The sequence below is a fragment of the Euwallacea fornicatus genome, chromosome 13 (genome assembly GCF_040115645.1).
Source record: "Euwallacea fornicatus isolate EFF26 chromosome 13, ASM4011564v1, whole genome shotgun sequence".
Lineage (NCBI taxonomy): Eukaryota > Metazoa > Arthropoda > Insecta > Coleoptera > Curculionidae > Euwallacea > Euwallacea fornicatus.
In genome coordinates this window covers 140,122-161,322 of record NC_089553.1, presented here as the reverse complement: position 1 = coordinate 161,322, position 21,201 = coordinate 140,122, and the positions used below count along the sequence as shown (strand labels likewise).

Here is a 21,201-nt window from a genome sequence, read left to right as displayed (position 1 = left end):
AGAATATTGTTGACGGTCATTGTACTCCCTTTACCCTCAGAGTAAGCAGAGTGATTCAGGAGTGAGTAGCAATCTTTGTTTGACAAAATCTTATCGCTATCTGCTTCTCTCGCATCTATATGATTAGAAAACAATATAAGCGAATCATGCAATAGACCAGATAAAGTATAAATCGAATAAATTCAAGCAGTGCCACATGCACCATACCATCATTTTTCTCTAAAGTGCATTTCATGTCAAATGCATAGAATTTCTAAAAACTTAAATTGGGACAAATATAAACAATTCCTGTATTAATTGTGTATTCATGGTCCTTTCTATAAGCCTTCTGATTTAGGGTGATTCAGTATTTAAAAAGTAAGTTCAGATCTTCAACTGTAAACAGCCGACATTTTAATATTTTTAATTAACATTCAGGCCTCCACTCTCAAAGATGATGTTTGATCCATAGTAAATGAAATCTGCCTTAACAATGGCCTGAATCTGGGGCCAAGACTAATTCCAAGGTTTACTAGGAAATTGCTTTTTGAAGAGAGATATGGACTTGTGGAGAACTGATCTAGATTCTGGGGACTCTGCCTCAGTCCTGGCAAGTTTAAATGAATTTGTGGAAAGTCCCACACGTTTGGATTACTCAGAAGATGAGAGTTCAGACAATCCCACTACTGACCAAATTCAGCCTTTTAAAATAGGGCTGATTCCTAAAAATTCTGAATTAGCTAAGAAACGACTGCAAGCTTATTGTGCTAAGAGATGCGAGAGTTTTAAAGCAATAAGAAATGAGAGTGATAAAGTTAGCTCTATGAAGCGAAATGATAAACCTAAAAAAAGTGAGTTTTTTTTAACAATTTGATGTGTTTGTAAGATTAATTTAATTTTATACTAATGAAATATGGGGCATAGAATGATGGGTTTTCACATTCAGCATTATTGAATAGTTGTATAGCAAGAAATATATGGATATAATCACTGAGAGGTAATACAACTATTGGAATTATTTGTGTTTATGTTTTTGTGGCACATTCTAAGACCCATGATTTACTTATTTATTACAATATTAACATAACTAAAAAATGGAAATTTCTTAGTTTTGAAATGATTTAGGTTACCTTATAATTGGTCATGTTTGGATTTGTTAATATCTTCAATGATCTTTAATTTCATTTTCTCTATATTTTTTGTAATCATCAATTACAACTAATAGAATGCCAACAAAGCAGATTTGCTCACAAATTTCAGTTTTGTATTTACTGGCTTATTTCATATTTATTGCACCTATGTCCAACTAAAACTAAACTAGAAAATTTTACGATATTCAATTTACTATCTCAGAGTGCCTGGCATGTGTTTTAACAGTGGAGAATTATTTGTAGTACTCGGATATGGGTCTAAGTAGAACTGCTAAATTTTAGAGATAGTAAAATACACGCAAATGAAAATGTTAAAATTCTTTTAGTATTATGTTATTGTATTATTGTTTTATTTACAAATAAAATCTGTTCATATCAACATTTTGCAGCTGGAATTTAGTGTTATCTAACTTGTGCTTTTTTGTCCAATGAGGCAACAATAACAAAAGGCTTGAATTGGTTCTTTAAAGTGAGTAGCTCCTTTACTTATATTAAGCTTAAGCTTCAAATGAATATAACTAGGCTTGCTCTCTAGTTATTTATGAATTCTTGATTTCTTGGTATTCTGATTATCTCCAAAAATGATTATCCAGACATGACAATTACTGCCCTTAACATGCTGGTAACTTTAACTGCAGGCTAATTTCTATAGACACATTGAAAGGAAAGGAAGGAATTCAAGGTATTGGTGGAATTCTTGTTTTTTGTATGAAAACTATACACTTATTTTAACTGATAGTTACCCTTAATTATCAGTTACTTGATAACTTGTACATTATAAGGTCATTAATTGAATAATTCATTAACTAACTTTTGAGACATTTTTTTTATATTTTGTGCCTGTTTTTTGTTACCAAAACTTAATTTACGTTTGTTTCAAATCTAATTTCTTTCCAGTGCCTTCTTCAGCCACTTATCCAAATGAGTCTGCTAAGGCTGTGATTCGGAATATAGAGCTATTAAAAAGGGCTGGATATGGATTTGCTCCACAGGGTCCATCACCAGCACTACCTGCTGGCATTATCATACCAGAAGATTCAGTCATATTAGCAAATGATTCAACATCAAATCTTTTGAAATCAGTTTCAGAGCGAGAAAATATGTTTAAGAGGCGGGAGATTAAGTGCCGGAATATTAGAAAGAATGATACCGCTCATAGGTCAGTGTCGCCTAGAAGTTCAACGAAATATCGAAGTGAGGATAGGGAGTCGACGAGGAATGGCGGGAGCAGTAAGAAGGAGAAAGAGTATCCAAAAAATTGGGCTGAGTACAAAGAAATGGGACTTAATTTTCAAAAAGATCAGGCGTTGAAGAGATTGCACAGAAAATCCAGGGAAAGGAGATTTGAGTAAGTATTTAGCTTGTTATTGCTTGGTAGTGACTATAGAAATATCTTATAGGTTTAAAAAATATTTTAACTTTGAAACTCCACCACCTCCTATAGAAAGTTACAAAATTGAGTCGCAAACTGGAGAATTCTCATGGGTTCCTTTTTCATATTTAAGGTAATGTATCCCTGTTTTAGCGAAATATTTTCTAAGAAGACAAAATCTTTAGATGTACTGCTACAGAACCTTCAATACTATATAGTACAAACCAGCGGCAAAGCACAAAGGGCTTCCTAACTAGGGAGCAAGTTTTCAACCTAATACCGCGAGAGCGAAGACTTATCATAGAAAAACTAAGCAAATGTTCTAAACGCCAACCAGAAGAAAAATCTACTTACTTTGGGAAATGGTACCCCAAAAGTTGGAAAAAGTCAGAAACTTCTGAAGCAACATTATTGGAGAATTCCGTGGGTCTTTCATTCCTTCAAAGCTATTCTGATGAAGAACCTGAGGCAGTCCCTGAAGATCTGGAAATTAAGGAAAAGCTTAATGATAATTCAACGGATGATTTTGATTTTCAATTAATCAGGGAAGATGAAAAATCGTTGCTAGAAGATGAAATAATAAGTGAGGAATTAACTCCTGCTGGGACGCCCAAAGTTACAGACATAGATAAAGATGATTTAAGTTTAGTCCAAAATGACAAGAAGTTAGAGTGGGATGGCCAACATGAAGAAATAGCAGAAGTTGTCAAAGGTAACGTTGATATAAATGTAAACACAGAGGAATATAAATTAGTCAAAGAAAAATTAAAGTTTCTTGAAGCCTCAATCGAGGGTAGTGAGTCACATAGAGAGGAAGGATTTGAAGTTAGTGGAGCTGAATCTGTTAAAGATAGAAGAAGTAAAAAGAAACATAAAAAAAATCGAGAAAAGAATTCTTTGAGAGTAAAATCTTACAATAGGAAATTATCAAAGAAAGCAAAGAGGCAAGATAAGTCTAATGAGGATGAGTCTTTAGAATCAGACGATGAAAGCGATAGGAAGAAGAAGAAGAAGAGAAAGAAAAGAAAACATTCTAAATTGAAGATAAGTAAAGAGAAGCGTAAGAAATTTAAAAAAAGGAAAGGTCAAGAAACGGACAGTGAGCAAATATTTGACTTGGTCGAAATACGCCATTCGATGAAAAGGACGAGAAAGGATCAATTATTTTCAAAGAAAAAGAAGAAACGCACAATTAGCGGCGACTCTCAAGTGAAGAATTCTGATAGGAAGAGCATCGACACAGAAGACAACACTCAAGAGAATTATGAGGACGACATTAAGTTCTTCGCTGATCGATTAGACGCGGAAAAGAAGCTAAAAGGGAAATCTAAAAATAAAAATATCAAAGCTATTATAATGCTAGATGATCTAACATTGGATAAAGATAATGCGGAAACTGCTGAACAATCCGATTCTGCTAAAAAAAATCGAGATAAGATCGAGGACGTTAAAGTGGATTTGCTTAAATTAAATGAGGCTTTTTTAAAAGAACAATCAGGAGAAGCCGATATGAGAGTTTTCGACCATGCTAAGTCACCGCTTAAACTGAAAGAGGAGATTAAAACAGAAAGATTATCTCCAAAATCCGATATTTTTCGATCTCCTTTAGGAGACAGATACGAGGGACTTTTGGTTCTAGAAGATAATCCTGCTCCTCTTAATACAAAAGGGTCTGAAAGAGGCTGTAAGAACTTGGATTATTTAGATATGTGGGAAGAAATATCACCTAAAAGGAAGCAACAAAAATCAGAAACTTCCCAAAGTTCTCTCAAGCAAAACCTTGGAAAAGAGACAACTCCAGAGCTAATTCCTCTTTCGCAGATAAAACAAGAAAAGGACGTGGAAATTAGTTCTTGGGAGAGTGATGAGGAGATTGGGAATACCGATAGTTCATTGGATATTCAGTTGCCTTCTTCTGCAGAACCGTTTATTCCAATCGAAGTAAAAGTTGAAAAAGACATATTATCAATTGAAGAATTGCACAAACGAACGACTGCTTCGATTACCGAAGGAAAGAATAGGTTAAAAAAAGACCGCACGCCTGTAAGGCCACAAAGTCGACTTGAAAAGGTTTCGATAAATGTCGATCCAGAGTTTTTTGACATTGAAGTTGATGTGACTCCTATACCAAATAAAGGAAAAAGATGGGATGTTGCGGAGTTCCCTAAAATTAAATTGGAAAAACTTGATGAAGTCATTGATTTAGAGTCAAATAATAGCGGAAACGCCTTGGAGAACCAATACGAAGAGTTTATTAAATCTGTGGAGATTCGAAGTCCGTCTAAGCCAATAGAAATTGACAGCAGCTCAGATTGCTCTCTTATGTTTGTGGATGAATTTAAGGCAGAAAAGAGCATAATGTCAAAAATTTTGAAGGGCTCGACAGTTCCATCTTCAGTGGATATCCCTACAATCCAAATCCCTCTACCCCCAATTAAAACATCAGATCATCCGATCAAACCTGTGCCCTCTCCATCCCCTAAAATAGAGGCTGTCTTGGATTTGAACAAACCTATGATTAATCTAAGTCTATCTGCCAACGTCACCCAAAACATTACATTAAGCCTGGCGACTAGTATGCCAAGTATATCAGCTCCAACCATGTCCACTAAAAATGTATCCACGCCTAGTGTAGAAATATCAAATGATACTACTGTGAGCATGAACAACATTCCTCTGCCTATGAGTCACTCATCATCCGTGGACGTCACCAAAGACTTTAAACTGAGCTCCGAACCTCTGATTAGCATCAGTCCTACTGCAGGTCTATTTAGAACCGTTGATGTGTGGGCATCTGAAGAAAATGTGAGGCCGACATTTACGTCTTTAACCCTTCCTTCGAAGAAAGTGCTGGACTCCCGTGTAAAGCTGGATGATTCAGATGCGGAGGATGAGGCGGTGGTTGAAGAAACAAGACGAAGAAAACTAGAGGATTTGAAGAAAGAAATTAAGGTTGATGAGATGTCAGTAAAGCCTATCGGTTTGAAAAACAAGGAACTTTCAAAGAGCTCTAGTTTAGGTAAAGGTGGTGGTAATCATAGGGAGCCTTCTCCAAAACGTAGGAAAAAAGAAACTTCTCCTCATAACAGTGAAATGTCAAGAAAGCGCTCGCCTAGGAGAAGAGGGTTGTCACCTAGGAAGAGATCTCCTATGCGTCGAAGTCCTTTTAAGAGAAGAAAGTCGCCAGGAAGGCGTAGCTTGTCGCCAAGAAAAAGACGGCACAGCCCTTCTCCAAGACGTAGGTTATCATCTCCACCTAGAAACCGTCATACTTCGCCTAGGAGACGAAGAAGTATTTCTCCTAAAGGAAAAAGATTGAAAGATCAACAAAAGGGAAGGAAATCACCAGCTCTTCGCAGAAGTAGTCCTCTAAAGTTGAGCGTTGCAGACTCCACTATAAGTGACGATCAATTGCCTCAAATAAATTTCTTCAAGGCTAATGTCATAGAACAGGAAGCAGGGGAAGGTTTGCCATCGCCCAGACGAATACCATTGGATGTTCGGATCAGAGAGGAACTGGAAATGGCACATTCGGATTCGACCAAAGAATTCGACACTAACATTCCATCAGATTATGACTACGGGCAGCAATACAGTGCGATACAATCGCAAATTTCAGTACCTCGAGAGTTTAAAATGGGGGCTCCACAGAGCACTTATCGACAAGTAGGAAATATGTTGCAAATTGTGCCCACTGATGATCTTGCCGGCATTCCTATATCTGTTCCGGGAGCGTCGAGCAGTATACCGTATGAAATACAGGTACGTTTTTCTTTATGAATTTGAGTGGGTTTGGTGAGTAATTATTTAGAAAGTCGAATATTTGTTAACATGGAAAGTAAAAACTAAAAGAAATGTTGCTATGGCTCTTATAAAGCAAAGAATTGCGAGCAGCGTAGGAAGCAGTATTGGTAGAATCTGATAGCTTTTCAAGATATTACCTCCAGTGTAGTGCAAATTGAATTGTAGCTAAACAACTTTGAAGCTAATACTTAATTTGCAAGGATTTTATAGCATATACAATTTATATCTACATTAGGGCCCACTTATAAAAAAGTCGGTTAAGCTGAATCGAAATTAGTGCTTGCTCAATTCAATAATATTAGCATTACTGTGGAATTAATTTCATTTGTGGCATATATCTCTCAAACTCTATATACCAAGCTTCGACTTATTCTGGTTTTTGGTTTTGGTTCAGCTGAATCTGCTGTGGAATACCTAGGTCTAAGTCTGAATAGCAAAAAAGTTTGCAACATATGTCTCTATATATGTATAAAATTTCTCTAAACAATCAGACGTTTTTCAGCAGCAATTACCAGTTCAACCTCCCCGCATTATGGATATGCGACCAAAAATCTTGCAAGTTGGCAACATGCTTCAGATCGTCCCAACTGACATTGTTCCTCCCGAGTTGACTACATCACATCCATCTTCTGGTACTGAGGTAAACAAAATACTATTACATAAAATTATTTTCCATCGTTATTATTTCTTTGAGTTTTAGTTTTCCCATATTTCAAATAAATATTATTTTTATTGCGTTCTCCATTCCTTCTTGTTAGATTAAAACCGAAAAGACCGATCCTGACTCCTTGGAATCGCCTCTCACGTCGCCAGAAAAAGCATCGGCAGAATACGCCATGCTCCAGAAAATAGCAGAGCGACGTGCGGAGCGTGAGATGCGTCGCTTAGAACGGGAAATTCGTCGGGAAGCAAAGGAAAGGAGGCGGAAAGAAAAGGAAAAGATAAGACAAGCGAAAATTAAGGCCAAGACTGAAAGTATGATCAAGGTCGGGAGGCATTTTCTTTTCTTGAATTACAAATAACAAATAATGTATCTTAGAGGGCCTTAGAGTTGGAGGAAGATGAAGAGGATGACTCTGTAGAATTTAGCGCCTTAGGCGAACAACCTGTTCAATGGCCTCCGTTGTCGCTTGTGGTGGCCCATAAAGAAGCGGGTAAAGGTATTTTGGTTAATAGGCAAGACAGGTTAGTAGTCATCGATGTAAAAAATTTTAAAAATCTGAAATTTTTTTATCGTACAGAGATTTGGAGGAGGTTGTAGAAAGGCGACCGAAATATGTGCAGTTCGCTGACGGTATTAGACCCGGGGAAGGAACGTCACCTTCTGCGGGAGAGGACTTGACGTCACCTCCTCCTCCGCAGAGGAAATTGCCGAAGGAGAAGAGGTTTACGAAGGTGTTGTTGGGAAATAAGAGTAAAAAGAAGAAAATGAAGAAGAAGGTAAAGGTCTGTAGATTTTTTTAAAATTAATTACAGTTTCTGTTTAATAATTATAGTTGAATTTTGTTTAATTGGTGGTTGGTTTTAGGTTAAAGTGATTAAGAGATTGTCCTCGCCGATGGACGATAGTGACTCAGAGGACAATCTACCGCCCCCATCCCCGCCACCAGGCTCACCACCTCCGCACGTTTTCCCACCACGAATTAAAATTGCACCAGTGAATAATGTACCAGCCGGATATTTGGCTTCCATTATTCACTCTGCCCAGCAACAAGTAAGTAAAGCCTAAACCTTGCTCTAGATGTGTTGTTATATTAATATGAGTTTTATCTATTTCTTATTTAGCAACAACAGCAAGCACCGGCTCAGTATCAGTCCAACTTGCATCGAGGACCCGTTGGTATTATGATGGCATCTCCAGCTTTATCTCAAAGTGAGTTGTTTTAGTTTTAGCATAACTGTAATTTTGTTATTGGTCGTTTCCAATGGTTTTTAAATTTTGTATTATTGCTCTGCGGTAAGTGGTAAGTAATGTAATGTTGCCTCTATATAGAGCAAACAAAAAACCTTTACCCCAATATATGTTCTTTAAATTTTTAGGCTTTAGGTTGTAATTATCATTTTTTTTATTTACGATTGTATTTTTATTGCACTGGTATTTATAGCCTGGATACAAGGGTTTAAGTAATTAAAGATTTTCGATTGTAGGCCACCTTCAAACCATTCATCACCATCTGCAGAGTCCGCTTGGAACACCGGGTTTGCCTCCGATGAGCGTACCACCCCCATCTCCTCATCAAGTTCAACATTCTGCAGGTAAGATAGTGTATTCTGTGCTATTAGTCACTGCAATAAATTCTTCATTGAAGTCCTTATATATATTTTTTGAAAGGTTCAGTACCCTCTCACCAATCCCACCATGTTCAAAGCCCTCTTGCAGCTGCCGGTCTACCGCCAAACTTATCTTTACCACCTCCATCCCCTCATAATTCAGGTAATATTATATTGGATTTTTTTCGCACTTTTATTTAATTTCTTTTTTGATTGATTAAAATTTAAATAATTAAAGGGCACCTTCATTCACACCCCCCTCATATGCAAAGTCCTCATGGAGGAGTCATAATACCTCCGAATTTGTCTGTGGGGCCGCATCATCTTGCGTCACATAGTGTCGGTAAGATTTAATTTTTTTCAAGAAATTGTTACTCTACGCTTATATTGCATTGCGTTTAATCTTAGGTCATTTACGCCACTATTAGTGACGATTTCCTAGCGAATTACCAGTCTAATCTAGAGCTGCCGATGTACGAGAAGACAAGGACCGTTTTTTGGTGTCTTAGGCAATTAATTTGTGCGATTTAAAATTGACTTTATAGGGATGAGTTGTTAAATGCTGATATTAAATCAACCTGTACCCAAATGCGATTTGTTTACAGGAAACTAGCGTTTTATGAATTTTTGAATAGTTGATTCCAGAAAGTGAATCCAAACTTTTGTAAAATAATGTCTTATTTATAATAATTTTGTGATGTTTGACCATTAGTTAGAAATTGTAGAGTTAAATCCAACACGTTATCAGTTCTATAAATTGGTCTAATTTATTATGGGCAATAGTTATTTGCTCAACATGGGAGGAAAGTACCACTTTTGCATCCGCGAATAATATCATGCCTGATGCGAAATGAAGGGCCTCAACATTCGACGAAGAAAAGAGCACTTTCCTCCAGAGGTGTGTGTCTAATTTTTTTCTACTACCAATGTTCTGTTTTATGAAAAGCGCAGGTATTATGTATGTGTATTTATGATGGGTAGAGAAGAAAATATGTTTTCTTTTATTTTATTCTCACACATAAGTAGAGGTTGTTGGTGCGGTAGACCATTTTCAATTAAAACTATCTTTGCGCAACTTTCATCTTTTACTAAGAACCGTGGCGAAAACTTATGTTAACGATGCGGTGACAAATTTATCAGTGTCTTTAACACTCAGAAAAAAATTCTTAGAAAAACGAAATAAAGGTTTAAAGATATAATTATAAATGCGTATATGTGGTCACAGAATTGAACGATGCTTGCATCGTTACCAGGAAAGTATTATTAAAAAAATGTAAAACTAAAGTGCATGTATTTTATTTAAATAAGGCGACGAATTTATAAATTGTTTCATCTACTTTACTTATTGACTTTTTATATATTTTGTTTCTGTTAAATTTCGTTTTTGTAACAATTTTTTCCTAGAGTTTCAAAACGATGACATATTTGTCACCAAAAGGTTAATAACGGTTTTTGTCCGAGCCCTTAGCAACGGTTAAATATTATTTTGAGTTAGTTTTAACTGAATAATATGCATTTTCACCGCTCTAATAACTCCCATTTGGGGGTGAAAAGTTATTCACGAACAAAATATAAAAAATGAATACTTCCCCGCAAACGTATAGGACATACTTGCAATGAAGGAAAATATTTTTGTTCCCTTGAAAGGAAAGTTTAAATTTCTATTGAGGTTGTAGGAAACACCCTTTTTGGGCATAACTGCTTGGTGTTTTAATATTATTCTTTTTTCTGAGTGATTTATAAGATGTTAAACTGTGCAAATTTTGTGTTTACCGGGACATTTAGGGCGTCGAATTTTTTTCCATGAACTTTATATATGTTACATTTTATTGATTTTAAGAAGTCTATCGGAGAGTCATCTTAGTTTAAATATAGTCTTAATAAAAGTAATTGATTTAACTATTTCTATTGATTTATTTTGCATATCCAAGAAAATCGTTTTTATAGACATCCTCATTTTCTGTACTTTTTTATAACTTATATTAAAGTTATCTTTCTAAAACAATAAAAATGCGTCCGAATTGATATTCTTATTTTACCATGTAATCATTATTTTTATATTTTATTGTTGTATTGTACTTTACATTGATATAACATTCACCTTTTTGTCTCACAAGTGAGAGATCAAATTGACTAGTCCACATAAAATAATTCACACATCGACAAAATCTAAGAGTATTTTTATAAATAGAACTGAAGTTCTGCTGAAATTAATTAGAAAACAAAAATGCATTTACAGTGTTAGAAATTGTTTAATATACAACCAACATAAGCTTTTGTTGCTACTTAGATTTCTAAATTATATTGATTCATTTATAATTTGTAAATATATTGTATAACATAAAAAAGAGGACACCCCATGAAAATGATTTTATTTAAATAATTTTTGGTATGCGTATTTGTATATAGAGACACAAAAAACGATTAAATTTTCAGCCATGTTTATCAATGTATTTAAGAGTTATCAGGAATTTTTGTTTTTTTTTTACCATAACAATTACAATAAAATATCAACAATATGACTGTAAAATATCGTTTATTAGTGTATAATGTGCTTAGAAAGTTGTTTTAGATTAATTACATAAAGCTAGATGCAGAATGCAGTGAAATTTTAATCAAGTGAAACGAGCTTGAGAGACGTCGAATTTATGGGTCTACGAAAGGCTGGTCAGTCATTGAGGGAAATCACCACTAGATTGAACCGTAGTGTAAACGCTATAGTGAGATGTTGTCAGGCATGGTTCTACGAAGAACAAATAAGCGGAAGGAGAAATACTGAACGATCCCGAAAAATAACACAACAAGATCGCCGCCTTCGAATTATGGCCTTAAAAGGTGGGTTTGCCTCGTCGAGGACGCTGGCGGATCAATGGTTTGCTGAGTATGGAAGACCCATTGGGATTTGAACCATTTATCGCCGGATAAGAAGTTTTGGACTGATTTATTATCGTCCTCATCTTTTGTTACCCTTCAATTTCAATCATCGCTAAAATCGACAGCAGTGGTGCAGAGAACGGATATATTGAAATCTGTTGGGGTATGCATGATGATCGGGTAAGAGTAAGAAGAAGATGAGATAAAAGACGGCATCCTCAGTTTACAATACAGAGGCATGTGAATCAAACTGTTGGAGTAATCGTTTGAAGTGCCATTGCATAGTAGATCATCTTTACTTTTCGTTAGAGGCAGTATGATAGCCTAACGATATATCTAAGAACTCCTGGAATCCAGTTTTCAAGCAAAACAATACACTACCACATGTGTCTGGAGTGATTATGGACTTCTTTCCACAAAATGCAATCAATTTACTACCTTGGCCACCTTGTGCTCCAGACCTTTTACCCATTGAACATATATGGGATATTGTAGAAAAAGGTTGCATAATTTACCCCACCTTCTAAATATAGTAGTGGCGCTATGTCATGCTGTTCGGTTAGCCTGGAATGAGATCTCCAAGAGATCATCAATCAACTCATCAAATTCATGCCTAGACGTGTAAAGGAATAAGACACCTTGGAGGATCGACCAATTATTAATTATTTTTTTGGTTTTTAACAATTAAATTTGTTAATTTTTTTAATGAACTATTTGTTTTAGCGTAAGAAATATGTATACCAAAAATTATTTAAATAAAACCAATTTTACGGGGTGTTCTCTTTTCTATATCATACAGTATATAACTAAAAATAACTTTCTGTTAACTTAAAAAAAACATTTTCAATAATCAAAAAAGATTAAATCTAATACAAAATATGGCCTTCACAATCATTATTTACAGCCTGAATTTTATGGTCAATATTCAAAATGATATTGTTATTTTCGCTTGTAGTATCTTTGTGTAATCCTTGCGGCATCTTCATTCTTTTAACAGTACCCTCTGGACTCGAAAAGCACCGTAAAAGTTAGTTACATGTAGCGAAACTTGTTAAAGCGTGTTTCTAGCATGATCAATTGGATTCAGACGTGGCGATGGTGCCACCCGTGGCAATGCCACGATTCTTTCGCTGGTCAACCAGTTTGCCACAATTTCGGCGACATGTGGACGAACATCGTTGTGCATAAGGCGAAAGTTTTGGTTAACAGAACCAGCAAATCGTCGGACTGCAAAGTCATCAGTGGTATCGATGTATTATCGATTTGGAAAAATGAAGTCGGTTCTGCCGTCAATCATTATTCTGGCCATACCATTATTGTACAAACTCTATATAAATAGAGTTCTTGCACATGTAAATGTTCAACATTTCCAGACTGTCTTCACACTTCTATTCGTTGAGAATATTGGTGAGCTTTAAATCTGGATTCGTCAGTGAATAAAACTGTGGGCCAATCTAATGTTGCAGCGCGATTGTCTCTACAGAGAAATGGACATTTCAGTGGTCTTCAACTATGAAGGTGCGGTTTATTTTAACGATTTCTAAGACTATCTCGGCCTATAGTTACGCGGTATGTTCATTAGAAATCTGCAAACCAATTCAAGTGCCGTAATTATAGCTTTCTTCCTAGCTATTTAAATCAAAAACTGATTTTGAGCTACAGTTATAATGCGTTCACATTCTGAGTGTTGTTTGGTCGGAGTTCCAGTTTCCTTAAAGCTCTGCTGTAATCGATTGGTAACACTTCGAGAAACAACTACGCGCTCAGCTACCTTAATTTATTTCAAACCGCGTTGATGAAGGTTTACGACTGGATTAATTTTAACCAATGTTAAATATGATCGTTTCGTGGTAAAACACAGTATTTTCAAAACATTTGTTAAACACCAGCTAATGTCAAAGAAACAAAATTGAATCAACCTGAAAATTTAGCAGAGTACAAAATTATAATTTTTTCTTATCCGTAAGAAAATTATTCATTTACTTGTACGTTTTTTCAAACAATTGAAATATGTATACAGAGTGAGGACTTACGCTAACGTAGAATAGTTTAAACCACAAGTGAAACCACTTGGCATCAGCTTTATGATTTAAAAAAAAATAGTCTTACTTTGTCGATGTGTGTATTATAAGTTTTAAGCAAAGTATTTATCTAGAGCTGAACGGCACGTGGTTTTGATGAGGAAACGAAACTTCATTAATCTAAATTCGGACTGTTGTTTTTTCCTCCTCTTCGAAAAATAAAACTAAAATTTATTGGATGAAAATTTATTTTTATATCAGATACTCCTTAAACAATATTAATAAAAATGAAACCATAATTTAAAACGTTAAAGATCGGTCTTCAAACCAACTACGGTCTTGATAGATTACCCGCAGCGCAATTCTTACGCTATACATCATGGCTTTGCTTTTTGTTGTAAAATACTGGAAAAGTTGTAGTTCCAATGAGTCTGAAACCTCTCAGCAGAACAATTCAATTCGCTCGGATAGTAATAATAATCGTAAAATAATCTTCATAAATAATCACTAAGACCTGTCACAATCATATACACGCAATATAGCAAAATCAAGAAAGAAGTTAAACACTTTACACCAGTCTTTCGTAGAACAATAAGTAGGCTTGCGCGCTTAATACCTTGGACTCCGCCACCTCACTGACATAAGAATCGCTAACGTAATACCATTTTCCGTTTGTCAATTCAGGCTCTTTGTTACTTTCGTTTAAGTTCTGAATAATTTGCCTTTTCTGTTTATTGGGAATGAAGTTCCAACGAGGATGGTTCTCCTCAAGCGGAGGTCTAACTTTTATATAAGAGACATAGTGACCTCCGTGGATGCCTCCACTGTGCTCCACCACTCCATAAAGAGAGTAAAGCACTTTGGTTTGCCCTTCTTGAATGGACGGCAGGTTTTGAGATCGCTTTGAGCAGAACGGACCTAAGTCCAGTAGAGTGGAAAATTTGACGAATTTTGACACTTTAGCTGAGCGGTAATGAAACACCTAAGGAATGAAAAATAATGAAATTTAATCACCCTCAAACTGCTCATTTTCTTACCTGAAACCGTTTAAGATGCAAAATTAACACTGCGGGGGGATTGAAGATGAGCAATTGTTTGGAAGTGTCAGTACAGACGGTTTTTTTATTTCCACTTCTTTTAGTACATCGATCACAGCCTACTTTATTACTGCCCATCATTAGTTCGCACTCAGTGAATTGGTTGAGACAAGATTCCACGGAACACTCGTTTTCTTCACATTGGTACCTCGGTGCTAAGGTACTTTCGTATGATGTGGCATCGTCGCAAAAGTCTTCGTCTTGCTCCATCTAATTGATGATAAAAATCACGAAGGTGTTTGAGGAAATTGTATGAAGCATGTACCATGTCGCTGGAGGTTTCCATTGCACAAGCGCCATCTTCAGGCTGTTCGAAAACCTGATTAACCTTGTGGCTGTCTCCATCGTTAAGCAGGCTAAGCTTCCTTAGATCGGTCTTGAGGTCAGTTTTCTCTGTGAAGGCTAAACGGGACACTGCACGAGTGTAAGCCCTACGTCGCATAAAATTGCTTTTAAGAGTTGATCGTAGGATTAAAAGAGAAACACTTACCCATTCTGGTTTTGATACTCATCATCTGGGCTAGTGGACCCCAACAAGGGACTGCCCATATCCACGTTAGTCTCACTAGAAGCCGGGCTATTATTCAGACTATTGGGGATATTATTGACAGCCGCTGGACTTGGAACCCCGCTATCATCCACGTTCGCTTCGCTGGGGGAATTAATACGATTCGAATCAGGACTACTGTTCTCCACTTTATCAGAGTTGTAGCCCGATTCACCGCCTTTGGTTGAAAAATCTTCCCCTGGAGCCGGTAAAGCGATAACTATGTTGTTGCAGGAATCCTCAACATTATCCTCAATATCTGCATCAGATTCCTCACTGTCAGACTTATTTTCCATCTGCACATCCGTATTGTTATCCCCATTATCTACATTCATGATCAAAAGATTATTGTTCTTATAGTGTTTTTGTTTTTTCTTTTTTCTTTCCGCGCGTTTCTCTTTTTTCATTTGATACTTTGATGGTTTGTTACCCTCGTTATCTTCGGCTTTTCTCCACAAAACTGGGGCTACTTGTTTCTCAGAAATGGGCAGGCTTAAATCCAGGAACTTTTCCTCTCTATGTGAGAGATGGTAACAGGTTTGGCACTGCAGGATGCTTACTAAAACTCCCCTGAAGACCTGCTCAGTAGCTTGAAGCCTTTCAGATACTTGTTGGCCATAGAACTTGACAATTTGTTTTTGTTCGTCGTCCACAGTAGATGGGTCGGATTTTCTTAATCCTGAATCAGATTAGATTCATAAAAATATATTTAAGCTAATTTTTTCATTTATTGAAGTAAAATGTCTCGCCCCTTCCTCAAATATTAAAAACTAATTCTCACGTACCTAATTTTCCCAAAATAACTGCCTTAAACCTCTTTTGATCCTCCTCCTGAACAGCTGCCAATAAATGTCTCAATAACTCATGAGAATCATGCTGTTCTCCTCCACCAAATTGAGGCAATTTCCAAGTTAATTTTTGCAACAAATGTCTTGGGTTATACACTTCTGCTCTTCCACTTTGCAACTCATGCAGGGTTTCGGCTAAAGCTTGTGTCAGCGGCTTCCATGTCTCAGTTTCTCCTATACAATTACCAATAAACTACACTGGTCACGGAGAAAATTGACGCGGGAAAATTTTTCATAAGTTTTGAGGGTCTGTATCTGGGAAATACCTTAGCCAAAATTCATATAAAGAAATTTTAGAAAGTCATTTCTTCTAAAATGAGTTGGAAATTGATCTTGAATAACAATAATTTTTTCAAGTATATACAAGATATATTGGGTTGTTCGATAATTAATGTCGTATTTTTTGTTTTTTTTTTAATGAATATATTTATATTAATGATAAATATTAATTAATGATGTAGTGGCCATCTTGGTGGATGACCTTTTGCCATCTTTCAGCAAATTGGAAAATTCCGCGTTCGAAAAAGCCTTGATTTTTAGAAGTAAAAAATTGATTTAACTCATTTTTAATTGCTTGATCAGAATCGAAATTTTTACCATTCAAATGATTTTGAAAAGAACGAAACAAATAATAACCTGATGGCGCCAAATCAGGGCTGTATGGTGGATGAGGTATCAGTTCCCAATTTAGTTTCAATAATATCTGACGCGTTATTAAAGACGTATGGGGTCTAAAGTTATCATGATGGAACAGTACCCCTTTGCGATTGGCGAGTTTAGGACGTTTTCTTTTGATTTCTTTGTTCAATTTCGATAGCTGACGACAGTAAACATTCGAATCAATAGTTTGGTTTCTCGGAAGCAGTTCAAAATAAAGAATACCCTTGTAGTCCCACCACACAGATAGCAAAATTTTCTTTTGATGAATATTGGTTTTGGACGTCGATTGCGCAGGTTTATCTTATTTGGTCCATGATCGTTTTCGAACTACGTTATCGTAGACAATCCACCAATTTTTCATCACCCGTTATGACTCTTTTTAGAAGTGGGTCGTTTTGATTATGATTCAGCAAAGAATCGCATATGTTAATACATTAAGTGAGGTGAATTTCTTTCAATTCGTGAGGAACCCAAACATCCAATTTGCTAACGTACTCAAGCTTTTTTAAATGCAGAGAAACGGTTGAATTCGATATGTTCACATTTTCTGCTATTTCTCGAGTTGTCATACGCCGATTAGCTTCGATTAAGGTCTTTATTTTATCGTTATCAGTGGTGATTGGGCGTCCAGTGTGTGGTGAACAACTCAATAGAAAAACGGTTATATTTTACCCACTGCATTTGGAAGCTAGGATAATTTTAGAACTTTGGTTGATATTCAAGACAAGTTTTGGCAATTTTTATCTTTTAGGTCTACAAAAAAGTAACTTACTATAACCTATAAGACAATACAAATTGTTTAAATTTAATTTTATTTTAGTATTAAAACAGTCAAAACTGGTGACCATCTGTGAAGATCTCAACCAAAGTAATCAAATGTCATAAGAACCAAAGTTCCCAAATTACACAAGGTATTAATGTAGAAGGTTGGCATGTCATTATTTTATAGTGATTTTTTTACCCTGTATATCCTTAAGACAATAGCATTTATTCAAGATCAATATCCAACCCTTATTTACGAAGAAGCGCCTTTTTGAAATATTATCTTTTCCATGAACAATTTATTATCATCACTTAGTTAACTTATTCATTACCCTCTAAAGATGGTATAGGAATCTCAGCTTTGTCTTTAACCTTGATGATGCCACCTGACAACTGAAACTGTTGGGCACATGCTGATTCATCCAACAATTGCACTAAATACGGGGTTTGGCCTAAACATTGCATTACTGAGTTGAAAAAGCATGTGTTTCCTAAATTGGTTAAGCCTCTGGCTCTTGGAAGGCTGTTTAGACCTGCTAAAGGGACCTTTGGAAATGCTCCAGTGCTTGAGTTTGGTTTCAAAGGGAGTGTAGTAACTTCATCCATAAGCTGAAATTCATCATATATATGCTGTGTGCTTCAAATTTAGATACAGGTATTTTAGTGGGAGATTCTATGACAAAATCATGACATTAGTATCCCTTGAACTTTTAGCCCTTTTAGTGCTTTATAAATAAATATATTAGAATAAACTATTTATTAGGTTTAGATATTTGTTGTACCTATTATATATGATAACAATAACTGTATTTCCAATAACTAGGCTTAGAACTAAAGTTGGTATTAAAGAAAGTAGAAAGGTACTGATAATCAAGTAGATAATATCTATTGCAATGGACAAACACTAGCTTTCAAGCTAATTTTAATTTAATTAACTAATAAAAAACGAAAAACTTAGCAGAATACTAGTGATTTTAGGCCTGTCTCTTATGTTCCTCAATAGGCTTAGACAAGTAAGAGTCAGGATAGAACACTTCTACAGACTACCAGACTTAATCCTGTCCAGCTCTGTCCATGTGCTTTTGACCCTATGTGTGTGTGTTTGTAAGCCTCTTAATAGACCTAGACTCTTTTAAATATTGAGTTCATAAAAATCTAAATAATGTTTAAAATTTTATAACACCTGTTTTCATTAAATCAATAAAAAAACATCTTCAGGACTCACCCTTTAAATGAGACTAAGTCTTTTGGAACACATTGGTCACATTATGTTTGCACAATCATCCTCTGAGATACCTACATCTAATTCTGAGACACTCTGTGTTAAACAACTCACAATATATATAATTGCAACAACCATAACTTGTAAAACATACAATTCACAATATTACTTACTTTTTCAGTAATCATTGGTACAGGTGCTTGCTTTGACCTATTTGACTCAGCATGTTTTCTCAGATACTCGACAGCTTCCAGTAACTTTTTTTTACAAGTTACATTTACTTCATTATCACAGTCATAGCACCATATACTCCAAATTGTGGTATTAACACACAAAGCATGGGAATCAGAATGCGGTGTAGTATTATGTGCCAATGCATGCTGACATTTGCCTCGACTGCAGCCCTGATTTCCACATTTCAAACACAACCATAGAGACTGATCTAGTTCCAGGTCTGCAAAATCTGGATCTAATGGCTGTTTAGTGCATTCTTCACATTCAGTATGGAAACCAGTCTTGGTGATATATTTCTTCACTCTCTGTAAATCTACGGCTTTATTAACGTGGATGCATTCGACAACATTCTGGTTCTCATCGCCAGAGTCTGAGGAGTCATTGGCATTAGAGGGGTCCTTTTGGTGTTTGCTTTTCTTGCTCATTGTTTAGGACTGAAGAATGATGAGTGGAATTTAAAGGGACTTAAAGACAATGCACGTTGTTATAGTGTGAATAAGAGATAACCTTTGGATTTTTTAAAATTATAAATGATTAAAGAATGCTATAGACTTACTTGAGTTCCAATTCGGGGATTCTCTGGAGAGTATTTTTTATTTTTTCACTATTTTAATCAATGCTTAGGTAAGCTCACTTCAGTCTCACAAACAACGAACTTTTTTATAGTAAAATTAATTGAAAAGAAACTGCAAATTACAAATGAGAAATGAGGATTTATACTTTTCAAGATGAAAGATGGTATGTCACTTTATGCTTTATTCTTCATAGGTTATTGAGCAACTTGAATATATTGCTATCTTTGTCTAAAGCGCCTAGACAGAAGAGTTACCGATATAATCATGTTTTTTTAAACTGATCTGACGTAATGACAACATCTATCATGTCATTGTGACATACATATAATCAATTTTTTATTTGAAAAATTCTAAAAGTTTTTTTTATAAAAAAAACTGGATAAATTTCAGTAAAAAGCACATTTTGCGTTTCTTAAGGTTTTGTTTATAAGTTCTTCTATAAACTTATTTCCCCATAATTAAAATGTAAGTGAAAACAAGTATCTTGGCCCTTTGGATTGATATCGTAGATTTCCTTATTACTAATAGACAGTCAAGACTACTTTTCTTTTGTAAGCCAAATTGTGATTAATAATAGATATGTTTCATTAGAAAAAAACATCACTTGCCAATCATCATATAAAGTTAGAAATATATGCAAGGCCTGACTGGTATTCAGCACATTTTTCTGAGAGTCCAAATTAATTTTCTTTTCTTTTAAAAGAGAGTTAGTAAGAACTGTACAATTGAATATATTATCATAATTTCGCAGGTCATTCCCATATCTTCCTATAGTCAAATTTGGAAGGGAAGAGTTGGCTACTTGCCCCTTTAATTTCCAACACAAGATGTGTGAAAGTTCATTGCAGCGTCACATCATACGTTGTAGGAAAAATTATCCTACTTATGTTTCATGTCCGTATAATGCAATGCATTTTTTCAGGTAAGATTTCTATTTCAGTTTAACTTATTCTCGGCGTGCAAATATGTGACTAAATACGAAATGAAGTTTAAATTTTTCTTCTTCATTCATTTGTAAATCAAACATTTGTATACAGTGTTATTCAAATTCACTGTTTTCCATTGGAATTTTGAAATCTATTATAGATGTGAAGATAGTAAAATAGAGCTAAACTTGTATATTTTTAACATGTGACTAAACAATTCTTTAAACTTTAGAAAATTCTGACTGGTTCGAGAAATGTTTTAAAAAATCCAATATTTTCTGAAATTGTTTTTTTCTTCTAAAACTGTTTTATTTCTTAAAGCGGACTACTAGAATTTGTATCTCCTCAACCAATCAAAAAGAATCCATAAGCTAAAGGTTTTATTATAAGTCTTCAAGTACTGAGCATGTTGAGTAATAGTTAATGTGAAAATCCTCAAAAGAATTGACTTCTCAAAAAGAAAGTTAAATTTCTCATGTTACATGCCAATGTTGCAGCGACAGTGTAAAAAAATTAAGAATAAATGCATTTCATAATGCCACTTTTCCGATATCTGACATGATAATAGAGTTATGTTGAAGGGGAATTTGAAATAGCTATCTTTTACCATAGTGATATTTGCAATTGCACTTGTCTTAATTAAGGAAATTGGAAGATCCGGTACACATTTTAAATAATTAGTTACGTGATTTTTTGTATGTGATATCATGATTTTTTGTATGTGATATCGTTCGAATGAAATAGTATCAAAATTGTAGCTGGTCTACAGACTGACCTCTGTCACCTCCGACATTCAATGTCAACATCTGATAGGTATTACTGAGAAATCCTGATAAAACTGGTGGAATGTTTAGATTT

At 35.2% G+C, this 21,201-nt stretch overlaps 2 protein-coding genes across 7 annotated transcripts; one reads left to right on the top strand and one right to left on the bottom strand.

The window, feature by feature from the left end:
• Positions 1-193: 193 nt before the first annotated feature.
• On the top strand, positions 194-10,479 carry LOC136342805 (microtubule-associated protein futsch-like). 4 transcript variants are annotated; one of them, XM_066288969.1, is made up of 15 exons: positions 194-357; positions 452-830; positions 2,028-2,478; positions 2,531-2,635; positions 2,688-6,264; positions 6,809-6,946; positions 7,065-7,292; positions 7,346-7,491; positions 7,548-7,752; positions 7,835-8,020; positions 8,092-8,179; positions 8,455-8,562; positions 8,639-8,740; positions 8,816-8,920; positions 8,986-10,479. In XM_066288969.1, exons 2-15 carry the CDS (start codon positions 539-541, stop codon positions 9,003-9,005), a joined length of 5,751 nt encoding a protein of 1,916 aa, XP_066145066.1. In that variant the 5' UTR covers positions 194-357; positions 452-538; the 3' UTR covers positions 9,006-10,479. The 4 variants fall into 4 exon arrangements, with proteins under 4 accessions (XP_066145066.1, XP_066145067.1, XP_066145068.1 ...); XM_066288970.1 differs by having other exon boundaries at positions 418-830; positions 6,812-6,946; XM_066288971.1 differs by having other exon boundaries at positions 418-830; positions 7,548-7,746.
• A 3,223-nt stretch (positions 10,480-13,702) lies between these two features.
• Positions 13,703-19,582, bottom strand: Usp16-45 (ubiquitin specific protease 16/45). Of its 3 annotated transcripts, none has more exons than XM_066289216.1 (8): positions 19,399-19,582; positions 18,782-19,349; positions 17,719-17,995; positions 15,902-16,138; positions 15,060-15,795; positions 14,835-15,000; positions 14,510-14,779; positions 13,703-14,454 (listed from the first exon to the last, which is right to left on the bottom strand). In XM_066289216.1, the coding sequence occupies exons 2-8, from the start codon at positions 19,265-19,267 to the stop codon at positions 14,041-14,043; spliced, it is 2,586 nt and encodes an 861-aa protein (XP_066145313.1). In that variant the 5' UTR covers positions 19,268-19,349; positions 19,399-19,582; the 3' UTR covers positions 13,703-14,040. The 3 variants fall into 3 exon arrangements, with proteins under 3 accessions (XP_066145313.1, XP_066145312.1, XP_066145311.1); XM_066289215.1 differs by having other exon boundaries at positions 18,782-19,306; XM_066289214.1 differs by having other exon boundaries at positions 18,782-19,276.
• Positions 19,583-21,201: the final 1,619 nt, after the last annotated feature.